Genomic DNA, 18,097 nt, shown 5'->3' on the forward strand with positions numbered 1-18,097 from the left:
ATCAATAATAGTCAAATCAACTAAATATCATGAATACTTTATAGGGAATGAAAGTTTAATTAATAATTTCCCAAATTCTTCTAGAAATGACAAGAATATATATAAGAAGATACTATACATATATATATAAACAATTACAGTCCAAGTGACAATTGCATGTATACAAATTTAAGTGAATGTACATGTATGCGATTGTGATATGACATTTGACAGATATGACCAATGATCAATGATCGACTTCCAACAAAGTTATTTAAATGTAAATAAACAAAATAAGAGAATCGAAAATTCAGAATAAGTCAAATATAAATATTGTGTCAACACAATGTTTTTCATATAAATCTGTACTTTGTTTATTTATTTTAGTAAAAGAAGGTAATAATCTAATCAAATATAACTTTGTCACTAATTATAAAACATTGTATGTATGGACTGTGCATAAACTGAATTTGAAAATGTATAGAGTTGGGTATGTATTTTATGTTTTATTTATGAAGTAAAAGAACAGTTTTAGTCACAGCTTCAATGTCATTTAAATAGTCATCGAAAAATTTAACAAACAATGAATAAGTTTTCATTATTTTTATTCCACGATTTCTCTAACGATACATCGTTCTTGTTATGTTCATTCCATTGATCTTCTTATGGTATGATGAAATTCACAAGTATCCTTAAATCCGTACTTAATACTTGTGACTTATAGTAACAAATTATGTAACAACTTATTTTACTTCCAATATTTTATAATCAGATAAGTTCGTTTAAAAGCATAGACATTCTGATTTTTTTTTATTTCTCGAAGTGTAATAAATAGTTGTTATTGTATAATCAACTTCTAAGTGAAGCCACTTTAAAGTTGCTTAATTTAATAATCTATCATTGTGACTTAATACATCAAAATTGATCTCGACGGTAACCACCTAGATTTAGTTTGTAAACTATTTGTATGATCAAACATTAAAATTAGACACAATATAGAATTTTAAAATTAAAGCCGAATTAAGTCTATATTATAGGTTCCGTATCTCTCTTCTTCTTCTTCTTTATGCTCTTGTATTGTGTTTCATTTTTGAACTGGTCCATTCTTTGGAAATCTTTTTCTCAAATATTTGGATTATAGAGTTATTAAGAAAAATCAATACGTTTCAGAGAAGAAAATTTTCTTTTCGATGCTATCATTTTGTTAGACCATATAATCCTATTAATAGTCTATTTTCTTTTGAACTAACACTTATAAGATTACTTATCAATACTATTGTACAGCTCAAGAAAATGACATCGTCTAAAAGAATATTTTCTTCAGTGGATATTTTCCTCTACATGGATTACTATTACTGTAATAATATTTGTTGGAATGTAACTAATTTCGAGAGGGGGGTTTCCAGAGTTTTATTGACCATGTTGAATGTTAGTTAGCCGGTGAATAGTGGCATTAGTTGTGCGATAGCGCAAATTAAAGCTAGGTGCACAGATCATTGAATATCGCTTGAGCGGTTTAAATTTAAGGTGCTCGTCATGAGACTTAAGGTCTCGGGTTCGATTCCCAGTTGGGTTTCTGATACGTACCACTGAACGATTTTATGCTAGAGAGAAGTGACTGTCTGATGCTTCTTGGCTTTCAACAGATATCTAACTGATATCAGTTCATTATGTAAACTATATTATGCTTGAATTAATTATTTGATTATTCTTTGATTAGTTAATCGACATTAAATAGGGAGAATCATAGTGTGTGGAAGTTCCTAAACGAATTATATTAAACGGATCTATTGGTAATTAACACTACAATACAAGAAACAGTTCAGCCTATGATTGCATCACAAACGGTATATGGTATATCAGTGACATAAATGATGAGAGTGAAGTATATTCAGACAGGCTTTATAAAGTAACCAACGAAGTGACTTTTCACTAAATGTAAGTCACATACACCGATATTATTCCATTTCTTAGTTCTAAATGTCGTCTCTATCAGTTCGGGACTATTTCAGGAAGTTTGATTTCTAATCGATCAATAATTTCTTATATCCATAGTACGTCAGTGATGAAAAGTCTATTTAAGCTACTATTAAGAAATATGTACGTACGAATTTCTCGTACTCACAAGACAGTTCAGCAAATAAGCTGATTACATATAGGATTAGGGCGCTGATCATAGTCTTTGTATCTCGATGGAGATCAACTAGTTGACTCTCATTGAAAATTCCAAAGTAGTTGCTACTACATACTTTTCAATTAATATTATACTGAAATTATCTAAATAACTAGTCTACGCTTAGTACTATGAGAAAATTTTCAAAATATATGTAGAAAAAGTTATAAATTTTAGATTTTATAATCTGCTAATCAATACAACTCGTTAATTTGTTAATTAGTTAGCTCCGATTTTTTTTCTTAATTTTCAAGTCAATTCATCTTAGTCAATTTGAAAGGAAACCAATCAACTAGTTATTGTGATATATCATATTACTTTGTGTTTAAAAATCTAAAATCAAGCATGAATTACTCTTTTAGTGATTCAGTTAATAGTTCTTGTGATGTGGTAGTAGTAGTAGTAGGAGGAGGAGGAGGAGGAGTAGCAGTGGGAAGAGGGAATAATCAAAGAAAGTGAAGAACAGCTAAAATCTTTGCAGAAGAATAAAAGATGAAAAGTATAATGTGTCTTCTATGTTTATTCACTTGTGTGTTTCTATCTACATACATGATTGTACGCATAAAACAACTTATAAATGGATAGAATGACATGTCTACAAGGTAATGAATGATGAATTGGTCATTTGGCATGTGAGCTTCAAAAGATAAACCTATTTTTAAATTATCCTGATATTGAAACCTATGATGATGAAAATGATTAGAACGACGATGATATTGCGCAGCAACTGACTTATTTAATTAGCCTAGTAACAGCCTGTAAAATTTGAACATAAAAATATGTATGTATAGTGTCACGGGGTTTAACCGAATTCTCTCTAGAAATTTGACAGATTCGGATGACTGTTTTCAATTGCTTTTACTCTTCATAATATATACATATATGGAAACACTTTTGCAAATACATACACCTACAAACACAACTACACACAAGGTAAAGAAGAATTGGGGAGAAAAAATGAGTGAAAAAATCACCACCACCATCATCACAACATCAGACGACAACCGGGAAGCTTTTCAAGCAATGTCATTCTGTGTGGTTTGATGAAACACATAAGTTATTGAGATAGTTTGAAATTAAGGAAATTCAAAAGAAAAGAAACAGCAAATAAATCCTAGAAATAGTGAGGACAGAAGAGAAAGAAAAAAGAGAAATTGAGAATTAACAGAAGGTAGAGGTTGCTATTTTGAAATTTGAAAATAATTGAGAGTGTAGGAAAAATTTTTTTTCGTTTGCTAACGTTTCACTGTGTTTATTTTTTTAATACATGAAATTATCTACAAAATTTCAGCTGGTTTATTTCTCTTCATTTAAAGTCTATTTATAATTTGTACATGGTATGTTTAGTAATAAATGAATTGGAGAAGAAGAAATGATACATTGAAAATACCAAATCGATTCGTTAGTATATACATGTATATCAAAAAGTCATGTAAGAGTAATGAAATTTAAAGATGTATTGAATGTCTTGTTATTTGTCACTGGATGGTTTTTCGTAGCCTTTATTATTCATGAAAAGAAGCAGGATATAAAATGACGTACTGCTCATGAAATTACGGATTATCATAGTTTTAATCACAAACTGACCTTAGTTAGATCAACCATGACAACTATGAAGTACTGGATAGCTGTTTGATCATAGTATCCGACTCTTCAGGAATGCGCATCTACGGCTCAACCACAGAAAATCGAACTAAGTACCATCGGTTTTACGCGTAAGCGCTCAACCTATAGACTGGTGAGACAGTATCCAATGGTTAATATGTTCAATTTCAATTAATACTGAGTGACAATCTTTCATTGCCTGCTGTGGATAACTGTCTTACACCCGATATAGTTGAGCCCCACTTCTTACTAGAACTCCAGAGATCGCATCTTGGAGCTGGTCACTAGTGAATACATGGTTATCACCAGTATACAATTTTATGAAGACTGCAGAATTTTTAGTTTCGATCAACAGCTGGTCTTAGATAGATGAATTATTTAGTACTTATAATGGAAAACTCGTTCGTTTCTTTACAATAATTTAAATGGTAACATTATTGTCATTAAAAATTGGATAGATGATTTTCAATTTCATATTCATTAAGAGTGATCACTTAGTACTTCTTCAATTGATGTTATTATTCTATGACATAAATCACCTTTAACCTGCAAGAGGAATATCTTCCCCATCGAAAAAATCTGTTAAATAAAAGTTACAAGCGGTTACTTTCAAGATGGATTTGTCAAACTACTAATGAATGGTATTAACTTTCAGACTCAAAAAATAAGTTTAGAGTGTAAAACATAAACTCACTACTGACATTTATTAAGACTTGGATTATGTCATGAATTGACGAAAGTAAAATGTTTAAATAATTATATTTAGAATCAATGATGCTTTCTTTATGGCCTTAATTTCCTCAATTACATTCTCAATAAGACCTTCACTACTGAGAATAGGAGTAAATAAACGTCTGATGACTAAAACAATTGAATATATCATATGGTTGAGATAGGAGAGGAAATGCAAATGAATATATTGTTAGGTTGAAGTCAATTGGAATCACCACGTAGTTTTTTCCCCAGTTAAATGTCAAAATCTGGTCATTTTCAATAATAACTATTCCGAATAACTAATGTAAAGACAACTTACGTTTAAAGTGACACAATAATGTTAGCGTTGCAAAAACAAACGAAAAATCAAAATAAGTTTTTAATGAGTGGTTACAAAAGTAATTGACAAGTCTACATTTTTGGACAGATCAAAAATATGTAATTGTAAGAAAATTCTAATTAATAAACATGATAAATTATCAATATGTTAACCGATTAATAAGTAAAGTAAATTGACGTAATTTGTTTCAATATAGCTAATCAGATAAATGACAGATAAGTATGATTAATAACCATTATTCATTTACTACAAATCAGGTCATAGCTTTCATGAAATTATTAAAAATCAGAGTATATTGAATAACTTGTTTTTATAATAATGACAATAACAGCGGGTAATCAGAATCGTTCTTGAGACTCTACTCAAAACGGTCGTAACTAGACTTTCTGCTGCTTCATATATGGACTATAAGATAGAGGGATCTGTACACTCACTTATATATATATATATATATATATATATATATATATATATATATATATATATATATATATATATATATATATATATATATATATATATATATATATATATATAAGACATTTACGAATATATATTTTATTCACGGATAGTTTTCCTTTGCGTTTGTTTAGAATTCTGAGTGAGAATTCCCTATTTTTTCTTGAGATTATGAATCGACCAATGTTGGACCATCATTGGAAACCTGGAAGCACTTGACGACCGTTTCTTCCAAGTACATCAACCTTCAGTGGTGAGCAGCTATGGTTTAGCTATCAGAAATAAAATACAATACCTTCAGTCTCACGCGAACGTCTGACCTTTAAACCACTGAGCCGTCATCCAACGGTGTTATTGTCTAATTTCAATCAATCCACGATACTGAGCTACCATTTTCTATTGTCTTTGGTGGATAACTGCCCCACACCTGACATAGTTGGACTCTACTGGTCACAGATTCTCACTAGATTTCCGAGAATCACCTCTCGAAGCTAGTCATTAGTTAGCACATGATAATCATCAGCAAAGGGTCGTTGTGTTCTGATGAGAAGCCGTGGCCAGTGGAGTTAAATCGTGATGAGTTTTAGTCAGTTGCCCACCGAAGACAGTGGGAGATGATCTCACAATTTCAGATGTTGACTTGGTGGTCTAAGGGTTGGACATTCGCACACGAGATTGAAGGTCCTGGATTCGAATCCTATATGCGAATAGTGGGTGCGTGCTGCTAAGGCGACCCATACGGGGGTGGAATGGCCATCCAGTGCTTCTAGGTTTTCGATGAAGGTTTAACAGATTTTAGTGTTTGAAAACACTACCACTCACGTTTTACCATTGTATACATTGTAGTGTTCAAATTAAGGAGCAGATCTTAGGCTGAACTTTGTAACTATCTTATACTTTTAAGCCAAATACTTATATCTTAGCAAAATGTTTTTAAAGATTGTATTCACACTGTTTGGTAACATATATTTTAACCACTTCATGTAGTTACTTTACGCAACGCGCTCTGTTTTCCGAAAAAATGCTTAAATTTTTCCTTTACCGATGTACGATCGTAACCTAAGAGTATGTTACTTTGCTTCTGCAATCATCAATGAAGTATGATTGTTACATCGATGTTACACATGCTTCTTCATTAACTGGGATAATCTATTGTAATCAGATCTCTTAACATTTCCGTTGCAGAATGATCTACAGCAGGAGAAAATCAATAACAGCTTAGCACGAAAGTAAATTTAGCTGGCTTATTGTTCAATTTTCTAAGATGCGTGGGAGAAAACGACTAGTATTTAAGAGTTGATAACATGATATGAATTACTGTTCAATATCAGTTTAAATTATCATCTTAACTTGACTAACACCGGTCTCTCATGTCCTTTGTAACTATATATATGAGATCAGAAATACAGATGATAATTTATGAATAGTATTCTAGAATATGGATTATTGTTTTAGTTTGTGCTTGGCTATGCGATACTATTTCACAAAGAAAAAAAAACAATCTATTAGATTATAATTTCCTTGAATAAGGATGACATTCTGATTGTGCATTACCTTTATTTAACAAATACTTCCTATTATTTTGAAGCTTTCCAGTTTCTAAACTAAAGTCAGATAAACATGAGTTCAGATTGATTCATTTTTTAGGATTTAATAGAGAAAATAATTGTTTAGTAACTCAGACATAAAATCTTTGAGTACGAATATGTTAATATATAACCTTTATTTATTAGAGTGACCATTAGAACTTGTATAATAAATTTTCCGTGAATATACGTTTGTTCATTCAAAAATAATCTCTCACAGTATTTAATTCTAATGATTTCACCCATAGTTGATAGACAAAATAAAAATGAAACTTGTCCATATTAAAAATCTGTAAAGAAGAAATTGGAAAGTTGTTTTCATTGATAAATTATAGTATGAACGATTCACTTTGTCCAAGTATAATCAGAATGAGCATGCCCTCAAATTAGTAAATGGATCATTGAATGTTTCAGTCACTTCTGATCAGTTTACTCACTTAGGAAGAAAAGTCAATTTAATTCAGAATAATTAGATATTTAACTGAATAACTTTGTAGCACATGAAAGATATTCTACTTACCAAGTCTACTATTTTTTCACCTTTTACTATTCCCTCTAAGTTTTAAAGAATATTCTATTTTCATCGAATTCCCTACAGTTCATTCATTTGTTCTTCTTTTGTCCAAGAATTTATTACCTTTTAGCCTTCTTCTTTTTTTGTTCACATAAACTTAACCATCTTTGAAATATTATACTTCCATTTATACACACATCTATGCAATTCATAGTATTATCATTCCCATTATTAAGTGTATCATTTTTGTCTGTATATTTCTAATGTACGAAACCAATATGAGTCAAAGAATGACATTTTACATAGTGTAAAAACATAATTATCGAATGAATTAGTCGATTAAATATTTATTTTTTAAAGTGAAAAAAATATAAGGATGATTTAATGAAAATTATACTACTAAAGTAATATTAAGTAGATGAATAAATGATTATCTGTCATAAGATAAGGTTTGAAATAAGATTCTATCTTTCTTTCTATTCTATGATAAATAGATACGCATGTGTGAGTAAATATAAAGACTAACAAACTAGCTCACACATTTAAAAAAAGTGTAAACTCACACACAATTCAAAGTGTACAACTATATATATGTTCTATTTATTCCAATTTTCGAAATGTTCATTATTTTTCTCATCATCTTTGTTTCCCTTGTTATCATGATACAATTTATTATACCATCATTGAATATATATAAAATAAACAACACTTAATAATAAATTATGACTTAGTTTATCAGGTGCAATTGACGTATCGCGGGAATTATACACACTCATTGTTTGGCTGTTTATCTATTCTGCTCATTTTCTGTTAGAGGGCGGACATTATTAAAACAAGAAAGAAAAAAAAGGTAATAAGGATAGACTAGAAATAGATTGTAAAATAAAAATAAGTAAAGAAAAGAAAATATTTTGATCAATTCTTCTCTTAAAACATAATGAGGTCGAAAAAAAGTCTCTTTCTCTTTTCTTACTTGGTTATTAACAAAAATGAAGGTAAAAAGAAAATTTAACTAGAAAAATATTTTATCATTAATGATAATAATAATTATTATTATAGCAAATAATAAAATTAATGAAAAACACAATGAAGTGAACTACACATGGTAGAAGTAGATAGTATGATTGAATAAGGTGAATAAATTAGTCCTACTCGTTCTCTTACCTTCACATTATAGAATCAAAAACGAATTTCTATCAAACAATACAAATTATAAATAATGTCAAGTTTTGTGATGTAAAATGAATGGATCGAATGTTTTCTGGTGTTAAACTTGTGTTTATTCTTTAATATATATATATGTTTTGAAAAGTAAAAATTTTTAAATTATTCTCTTGTCATTGATAAACTTCAAATAAATAACAATATCAGAAGGGAGTCTTGTAGAGATTTTAGTCATTTTATAATTAAATTCATGAGTCAATTGAAGCTAGACCATCATGGAAAACCTAGAAGCACTGAACAGCTCAGTGGCTTAGAGGTTAAGCGTTTACGAGCAAGACTAATAGGTCCAGGGTTTGAAACTCGTTGGACGAGATCGTGAGTGCGCACTTCTGAGGAGTCCCATATTACGACGAAACGGTTGTCCAGTGCTTCCAGGTTTTCCATGGTGGTCTAAGTTCAATTGACTCATGAATTCAATTATAAAATAACATTATATTAAAGAGGAAGAATGTATTTGTAAAATCTCAGTAAATGAATTTGAAGTAAATTCAACGTTTCGCTTGGCAATGTGGATTTACTTCAAATTCAAATACAGTTACAAATACATTCTCCCTTTTTAGTGTCTCATATAAATTCGGCGCTTAAATACTGCGAAACTTACTTACTTACTGACTTACGCCTGTTACTCCCAGTGGAGCATAGGCCGCAGACCAGCATTCTCCAACCCACTCTGTCCTGGGCCTTCTTTTCTAGTTCCAGCCAATTGGTGTTAATTTTTCTCATGTCTATTCCCATTTCCCGGCGTAATGTGCTCTTTGGTCTTCCTCTTTTCCTTTGACCTTGGGGATTCCGAGTGAGGGCTTGCCTTGTGACGTAGTTGGATGCTTCCTTCAATGTGTGTCCTATCTACCTCCAGCGCTTCTTCCTGATTTCTTCCTCCGCTGGGATCTGGTTTGTTCTCTCCCACAGTACGTTGTTGCTAATAGTGTCTGATCAACGGATCCGAAGTATTTTGCGTAGACAATTGTTAATAAACACCTGTATTTTCTGGATGATGGCTTTCGTAGTTCTCCAGGTTTCTGCTCCATCCAGTAGAACTGTCTTGACATTTGTATTGAAAATCCTGACCTTGGTGTAGGTTGACAGTTGCTTTGAGTTCCAGATGTTCCTCAGTTGTAAATATGCTGCTCGTGCTTTGCCGATCCGCGCCTTCACATCTGCATCAGATCCACCCTGTTCATCAATGATGCTGCCCAAATATGTAAAGGTTTTTACATCTTCCAAATCTTCTCCGTCAATTGTGATTGGATTGGTGCATGCTGTGTTGTATCGGAGAATCTTGCTTTTCCCTTTGTGTATATTGAGACTTACTGCTGCTGAGGCTGCTGCCACACTGTTCGTCTTCTCTTGCATTTGTTGTTGCGTGTGCGATAGAAGGGCCAGATCGTCTGCGAAGTCTAGATCGTCCAACTGCATCTTAGATGTACACTGTATCCCATGCTTCCCTTCAGATGTTGAGGTCTTCATGATCCAGTTGATCACCAGGAGAAAGAGAAAGGGTGAGAGTAAGCAACCTTGCCTAACACCGGTCTTCACTTCGAACGACTTTGTCAACTGTCCTCCATGCACGATTTTGCAGTGTAATCCGTCATATGAGTTCTGTATGATATTAACTATCTTCTGGGGCACGCCATAGTGTCGAAAAAGTTTCCATAGTGTTGTTCTGTCCACGCTATCAAATGCCTTTTCGTAGTCAATGAAGTTGATGTAGAGTGATGAATTCCATTCAATTGATTGTTCCACAATGATCCGTAGAGTTGCGATTTGGTCTGTACACGATCTATCTTTACGGAATCCTGCCTGTTGGTCACGAAGTTGGGCGTCTACGCAGTCCTTCATCCTGTTTAACAATACCCTGTTGAAGACTTGTCTTGGTGTTGAGAGAAGAGTGATGCCCCTGTAGTTATCACACTTGCTGAGATCGCCTTTCTTCGGTATTTTGATCAGAAGTCCTTCTTTCCAGTCTGTTGGTACTTGTTCCTCATCCCAAATCTTATTGAAGAGAATGTGGAGTATCCTTGCAGTTGCCGCTACGTCTGCTTTTAGTGCCTCTGCTGGAATGTTGTCTGGTCCTGCTGCTTTGCCACTCTTGATTTGTCTGATGGCCATGCTGATTTCTTCAATTGTTGGTGGGCCAACATTGATTGGGAGGTCCGTGGGTGCTGCTTCGATGTTGGGTGGGTTCAGTGGAGTGTTCTACCCACCTGTTTCGTTGCTCTTCAATGTTGGTGATTACCTCGCCTTCCTTGCTTTTCACTGGTCGTTCTGGTTTGCGGCGATTTCCAGAGAGTTTCTTTGTCGTGTCATACAATTGTCTCATGTTTCCTTCTCTTGCAGCCTTTTCCGCCGCCGTTGCTAAATCTTCCACATATTTACGTTTGTCGGTTCTGATGCTCCTCTTCACTTGTTTGTTTACTTCTGTGTATTCAGCTTGTGCCTTGGCTTTTTCTGCTCTTGTTCGACTGGTATTGATTGCTGCTTTCTTGTTCCTCCTTTCTTGAATCTTACTCAATGTGTCAACAGTGATCCATTCCTTGTGGCCCAGAACCTCATGGCATGTTGAAGTGATTGCTTCTTTGATCCCCTTCCAGTTGCTCTCCATAGTAGTTCCTTCTCTATTGGGTAGATCATGAAAAGCCTGGAACTTATTGCTGAGGTCTATCTTGAATTTGTTGAGTCTGTCAGTATCCTGAAGAAAGGCCGTATTGAACTTTTGTGATGTTGTCCGCCCCATTGTTCAGTGCTTCTTGAGTTTCAATTTCATCTTGGCGACCAGCAAGTGATGGTCAGATGCTATATCAGCTCCTCTCTTGGTTCTCACGTCCTCTATAGTCCTCCTGAACGTTTTGTTGATGCAAATATGGTCGATTTGGTTTTGTGTAGAGTGATCCGGTGATGTCCATGTGGTTTTGTGTATTCGTTTATGTGGGAATATGGTGCCGCCTATTACCAGTCTATTTAAGGCACATAGGTTTGCAAATCTCTCACCATTTTCGTTCCTTTCTACCAGTCCATGTCGTCCCATAATGTCTTCATATCCAGTGTTGTCCGTGCCAACCTTGGGATTGAAATCTCTCATCAGAATGGTCAGGTCCTTTGTTGGGCAGTTCTCGACGATTGACTGCAGCCTATTGTAGAATTGGTGTTTATCGTCTTCATTGTAGTCGTTGGTAGTCGCATAGCATTGGATGATGTTCATTGAAATGCCCTCTTTCTTTGTTTTGAAGTAGGCTTTGATGATTCTTGGTCCATGAGATTCCCATCCTATAAGTGCGTTTTGTGCTTGTTTGGACAGCACCAATGCAACTCCTTGTGTATGTGGTGCATTTTCTTCTTCATGGCCAGATTATAACAGGAGCTCTCCTGAAGTTAGTTGTTGTTGTCCAACTTGCGTTCAATGTGTTTCACTGATCACAAGCACCTCTAGGTTGTATCTTCTCATTTCTGCAGCAATTTGGAAGGCTCTCCCGGTGTCCCACATTGTAAGAACATTCCATGTACCTATAAAAATTGTTGCTCTGGTTGTCAGAGGGGGCATCGGCCTCGTGACTTCCGAAGGAACTCGGCTTTCATCATGAGGCGTCATAGTTCTTCTAAATGAAGACCTCCTGACTCCCAGCGCAGAGTTTAAAAGGTTTGGATAACTTTTTCTGGTTATCGTTTTTTTAGCGAGTTAGTTTTCTACGGGATGGGGACGCTAACCCCATGCCCAACCCCCCTCCTTTATCCGGGCTTCGGACCGGCAGTAGCCCCCGGAGGGACTCCAGGCGGAGTTACTGTGAAACTATTCGATCAAATTTACAAGAAAGTTCTTATATATTATTTTGTATTAACAATATATGTTGTCAAAATGAATGAAATCTCAATAATTTACTTTTTCTATTATTTCTTGTTTTTATATATATGAGAAACAAATAAGAACTTTCGTCTAAATTTGATCGAATAGTTTCACAGTATTTGAGCTTCGAGATAATGGGAGACATTAAAGAGGAAGAAAGTATTTGTAAAATCTCAGTGAACGAATTTGAAGTAAAACCGACATTTCGCCTGGCAATCTGGTCCGATAATTTTGGTGTTTGATTATATTTCCTTGAAAGAGATTGGTCCAGATTGCCAGGCGAAACGTTGGATTTAATTCAAATTCATTCGCTGAGATTTTACAAATACATTCTTTCTCTGAAGAGATGTATGTTGGAATAATAATAGAAATTTTTATTGAATGATTTCTTTTTTGTTACTCAACAGTAAATATGAACTGATTATTTTATTATTATTTATTATTAGCTTTATTCAATATTATATATTTGGTACAATATAGAATTCTCAGTACAAAGTATTTCAGCGAGTTTCAGTTTCTTATTTGTTGATCGATATTGACGATAAAGATTGAGTGATTACCAGTTACATATTAGCATTTCAAAAGTCGACCTCTGAATAATATTCATTCTTTTCAATGTATATAACCAGTAATCACGATGTCTCCGATTGTACAGTTTTGTAAATTGTATGGCGAAACGTCGTAAACCTTTTACAAACGCACTTGAATAAGTTATGCAATTAACTGGTATAATGATCTGTTAAAACAAACAAGGGAACAGATAACTTGTTGAAATATCTAGATGGCAGGAACAGGTAGCCCAGATATTTAAGCAGGCCACCGGTGCTTAATCCATAGAATATTAGAATTTAAGGTTAATTGTTCCATAAAAATTTCTTGATGTAGAAATCAGTCACTTGTTAGAATCCAGTTGAAATGATTAGTAAATCTTATCTATATCATTCATTTTATTCACTTTATCTAACTCATATTAATATGTTCATTTTTGAAGTGTTAGAATAGTTATTGAAATTTATAACGTGTGAAGTTTTATTCAACCCTTAGAAGTATCTCTTCGATAAGTGTTTCCATATGGAATTCAAATCATATTTTACAACAATGAATTAAGGAATCTTCTAAAAGTGTTTAGACAGTTTTGTTTACCTGTAGTTTTGAAAATCATTTTTATTTCTAGTTTAATTGTAAAGTTATCTGATAATGATTTTCATCGTAACCAAGCTCCTATGTAACTCAATCTCTTTCGCTTGAGCATATTAGCTTTTGAACAATCAGGAAAGATTGTGGTGGCGAATTTTACGAACTGAATTTAATTTGTGATGTTATACAAAGTTTTCAAGACATATCATACTTGATAGTCTTATGTATTTTGTTTCATCTGATAAGCTCATTTGTAAGGTTATTTGGAAGTAGTGTTAATAAACGCATTGCAATATTTACTATACTAATGATTTCTTTTTTAGCCAAGAGGAAATTAAATTTTACATCAATGCTCTTAGATCTCGGTTTGTGATAAAATCACCTTGCTATTAGTCAAATCTATACAAACTCATATTCAGAACAAGAAACCCATAAATGAAAACTTTAAAACTTTACACTGATGACGTGACTTGGGAAATATTCTGGGTTGAATGTAAAGATAGCTGTTTGTCCATTTCATTTGGCAAAATTAACCAAAAGATATGAGTTCTAAACTATAAGATTTCCATCCACTATCTTAATAGTGCAATAGTTGCCACAGAAGTTAATATCTTATGGTCCAATTTGATTTTAAACTAAGATCATAATAAACAGTTACTTACATTATTTTAAGATGACAGCAACATTTTTCGTTCCTATAATCTATTCTGTGAATGAGATTTTTATTTTTATTTTCTACAATTTTTGACTACATTAATATTCAATTAATTCTGTTTTATGTATACAGTCATCTATGAGTCGTAACCAAACGGGATTAAGTGGATTATCTAATGCCACGTCTACTGCAGTTATCCCAACTTCCATAACTGCTGAAGCAGTTACTATAACTGGCATTCCTACTGTAACCGATTCAAGCGAAAGCAGTTCAATAGAATCATATTCTGATTCACAAGTTAATTCTCATTCAAATTTAGCTCAAGTTTATATGAACCAGTCTAACTTTTACAACATAAATTCTCATGATGGAAATAATACATGCTCAACTGTTATTAACAATACTAATACTACTTCCACTACAACCACTTCTATGAGTAGTAAAATCCATACAAATGATATTGACAATGATAGTGCTGTAATTAATGAAGATTCTGATAAATCAGTAAATTTCCATACAAATCGGTTCGATTATTCTCCTCAATCATTATATACGAATTCTTATTATAATCAATATTTTTCACAATATATACGAGATAACATTCCTTTGAATAGTATGTTACCAAATATGAATGACACTCTAAACTATACAGAATCATTAAACAATCACAATATTAATAGTAATCATACAAATAGGAATTACGAATATTCTAATCCTTGTGGATTTTATTCAAATTTTTTCTTAAATCCAAATAATAGTATACATTCTGATGATATAATTAGTAATTGTTCTACATCTTCGACAAAAATGAATTCAGCAAATTCGTTACCTTATCATCATCACCAAAATCAACATCATCATCTCCCTTCTCACCATCAGAATACTCATCATCAGCAGCATCAGCATCGACAGTATAACCAATTGCGTAATCATTATCATTCATTACTTAATGATGCAATAAGTAAGGATAACTGTAATGATTCCAATTCCGTACATTCTATGCCAAATTGTTCATCATCAACAATGAATTCTACAATTCAACCGCCTAATTTTATTGATCCTTATATCGATGTTTCTGATGATGTACAGTCACGTTCACATGAAACAACTCATCTACAACATGAAACTAATCAATTAGAGCATAGTCCAAACTCACTACCATATTTACAACATGGATTACATTCTCATTATCCAGTACTTTCTAATAGTTCGTCAATTTCAATAGCATCCACATCGCCATCATCATCATTATCTACATCATCATTACAATATCACAATCTTTATCAGTTACAACATTTTCCATCAAATCATACACATTCATCTTTATTACATAATTCACAATATAGAGGATATCGTAATAATTGTATACCACCAAGACCAGCATCAAGAATTCGACATACAAAAGCATCTTCATTGAACGGTTCAACCCGTAGTGATAGTTCATTAAATGATGATATACAAGCAGATAGAATTGGGATTAAATCAAATGAATTAGGAGTAGATGAAACTGGTAAGTGTTTATTTATAAGATCAGTTTAAGTAATTCTATAAGTTTATAAATGAAATTAATTGTTGATTCATATCAAAAGGGATTTTGTGAATATTACAATAATTTCAATAGTTGAGATCATGAGTCATTTGAAGCTAGACCACCATGGAAAACCTGGAAGCACTGGATAGCTGTTTCGGTCAATTGTTGGACTCATTATGAGTGCGTATCCACGATCCCACCTCGTGATAATTAAACCCAGGACCAATCGCCCTTGCGCTGACGACAATGGTGGGTGTGTCGCTCACTTTTGTGGATTGGTTGAAGTTAGGCATTAACACCGTTGGATGCCGGCTCAGTGGCCTAGAGGTTAAGCGCTTGCGCTCAAGACTTATAGGTCATGGGTTCGAATATCTCGAGGCGGGACCGTGGACGTGAACTGCTGAGGAGTCAAGCAATAGAATGAAACGGCCATCCAGTGCTTCCAGGTTTTCTTTGGTGGTCTATCTTCAATTGACTCATGATCTCAACCATTGAAATTAATAGTTTTCATATTATTGATAAAATTAAAATGACAATTTTATTTAAATGAAAAAAATAATTTTTTCCTCATAGTGATTAATTCAAATATAAAAAAATTTCCTGTCCTCCCTAATCATTTATCAGTTATCAGTGCTGTTTTGAATATCGGTGTGAATTGACATATTAATAAAAATAAAATATTTCTGTTCTAAACGATAAGCATTCAATAAATGGTTATATAATACAAAATGGTTGTATTAATTGATTGGTTACAGACTCTATCGATTTCTAAAGACCTGTAGAGTAATTTATAACCTTTGATTCTGTACCAGTATCAGAAGTAGTAGTAGTAGTAGTGTAGGCATTTATAGTGTGATTAATAATGTAAGTAGTACTATTGCTACTTGTAGTAATGATAGCTTCGTTCTGCTGAGTGTTTACTAATATGAAATTTATTACTAGGATCTCTTTCCAATCAGCTTTCAATGATTTAACATTTTTTCAATTCCTTTCAATCCTTTCTTTTAAATTTTTCCTATATCTGTAAATAGAAATTTGTACTTTGATGAAATATCCATTCAATAAGTTTCTATCAATTCTTAAACTTCATTTTCAGATTAAAGATGAATTCTTCTGCATAAATGATGTCTGAATATCAGTTTAATTTTATTCTGTGTGTAATGAAAGGGTGACAATTATAAAATCTCAGTGGGTTTTTTTTCAAAATGGTTGGGAAACTTTCTTTTTATGAATGAGTAAATTCTAAATAAATATTTATAAGTAAATCTGATGATTTTCTGGAAAGTTTTGTATACTTTCTATTCAACTTTCATTATGAATTAATTTCAATTGAAAAGTCGTTTGAAACTAAATAGACATATATATGACGGGTTAACTTTGATTGAGGACCCTTTAACTGGTTACTTGGAATAATATGGAACGCAGAGATGCACTAATACAGTTGTCATAATTCAATTCAAGATAACCTTTAGGTTTTATGCTATCAACTCCTTCATAAGTTCTCGGAATAAGTAAATAATTTAGTTTGTACATAAATAGATTTATGTAAAAAATATTCGTTTAAAACTTTACGGGGGATATTAACTTTTCATTTTGTTTTGTAAAATAAGAAGAGTTAAGTGTTTTTAACTTAGGTATAGATTATCATCTCACTAATCGTTGAAAGATTGACTTGTATATTAACCAAATATCAAATTTATATGCTTTTCAAACACTTACATGAAGCGAAATACGTTCTTGTTCAAATAGTTTCGATTACCCTATAGTAACATACAGTTAGTATTAGTTTTATAATTAATTTTAAAACAATATTCTAAACGGTGGATTAGCAATTACTTTAAAGTAATATTTCATTAAAAACTGATAATAATCAAGGTATTTGATCTCATCAACACTTATCGATCACACTATGCTAATTGGTGTCAAAACACTTTCGAACTTTGTAATTATGCATAAATGAGACTATAAAATAATAGTCTTCATTTTATCAAGTAAAATATTTGACATTTGAACACTACAATGAAAAGGATTTAATATTGAACTTTTTCTGAAGTATTACTTTTCTTTTATAAGGCACTTAAAATTAAAACCGATCATAGAGTAGTTATTTATCAAGTTATATTAACCAAGACTTTGATTATAGCAAAAATCTCTAATATTTTCTGAAATGATAGTATATTTAATAATGTTTTATTGTTTTATCGAATAACCAACTGAAATCGAATAATAATCTTTTGAAAACTAGTATTCAGTCACTGTAAAACATACTTGACGATTATAATGAAATATACTAGGTCTGATTCACAATATGAATATCAACAATGAGATCCAATTACATCGAA

General features: G+C 32.4%; 2 protein-coding genes across 2 annotated transcripts in view; one reads left to right on the top strand and one right to left on the bottom strand.

Annotated features, from left to right (window-relative positions):
- The window catches only part of MS3_00006702 (uncharacterized protein), an 85,277-nt gene that overhangs the window by 41,920 nt on the left and 25,260 nt on the right, over window positions 1-18,097 (top strand). The window contains exon 7 of the mRNA XM_035730497.2: window positions 14,357-15,734. Within this exon, the coding sequence (XP_035588001.2) occupies window positions 14,357-15,734 (1,378 nt within the window). The remainder of the gene's footprint in view (window positions 1-14,356; window positions 15,735-18,097) is intronic.
- MS3_00006713 (uncharacterized protein) lies at window positions 60-17,347 on the bottom strand (the record flags this gene model as incomplete). The annotated part of the gene is made up of 7 exons (XM_035730498.1): window positions 60-80; window positions 4,566-4,611; window positions 7,494-7,630; window positions 15,054-15,169; window positions 15,594-15,731; window positions 16,532-16,675; window positions 17,341-17,347. 7 exons carry the CDS (start codon window positions 17,345-17,347, stop codon window positions 60-62), a joined length of 609 nt encoding a protein of 202 aa, XP_035588002.1.

This window comes from Schistosoma haematobium, chromosome 1 (genome assembly GCF_000699445.3).
Source record: "Schistosoma haematobium chromosome 1, whole genome shotgun sequence".
NCBI lineage: Eukaryota > Metazoa > Platyhelminthes > Trematoda > Strigeidida > Schistosomatidae > Schistosoma > Schistosoma haematobium.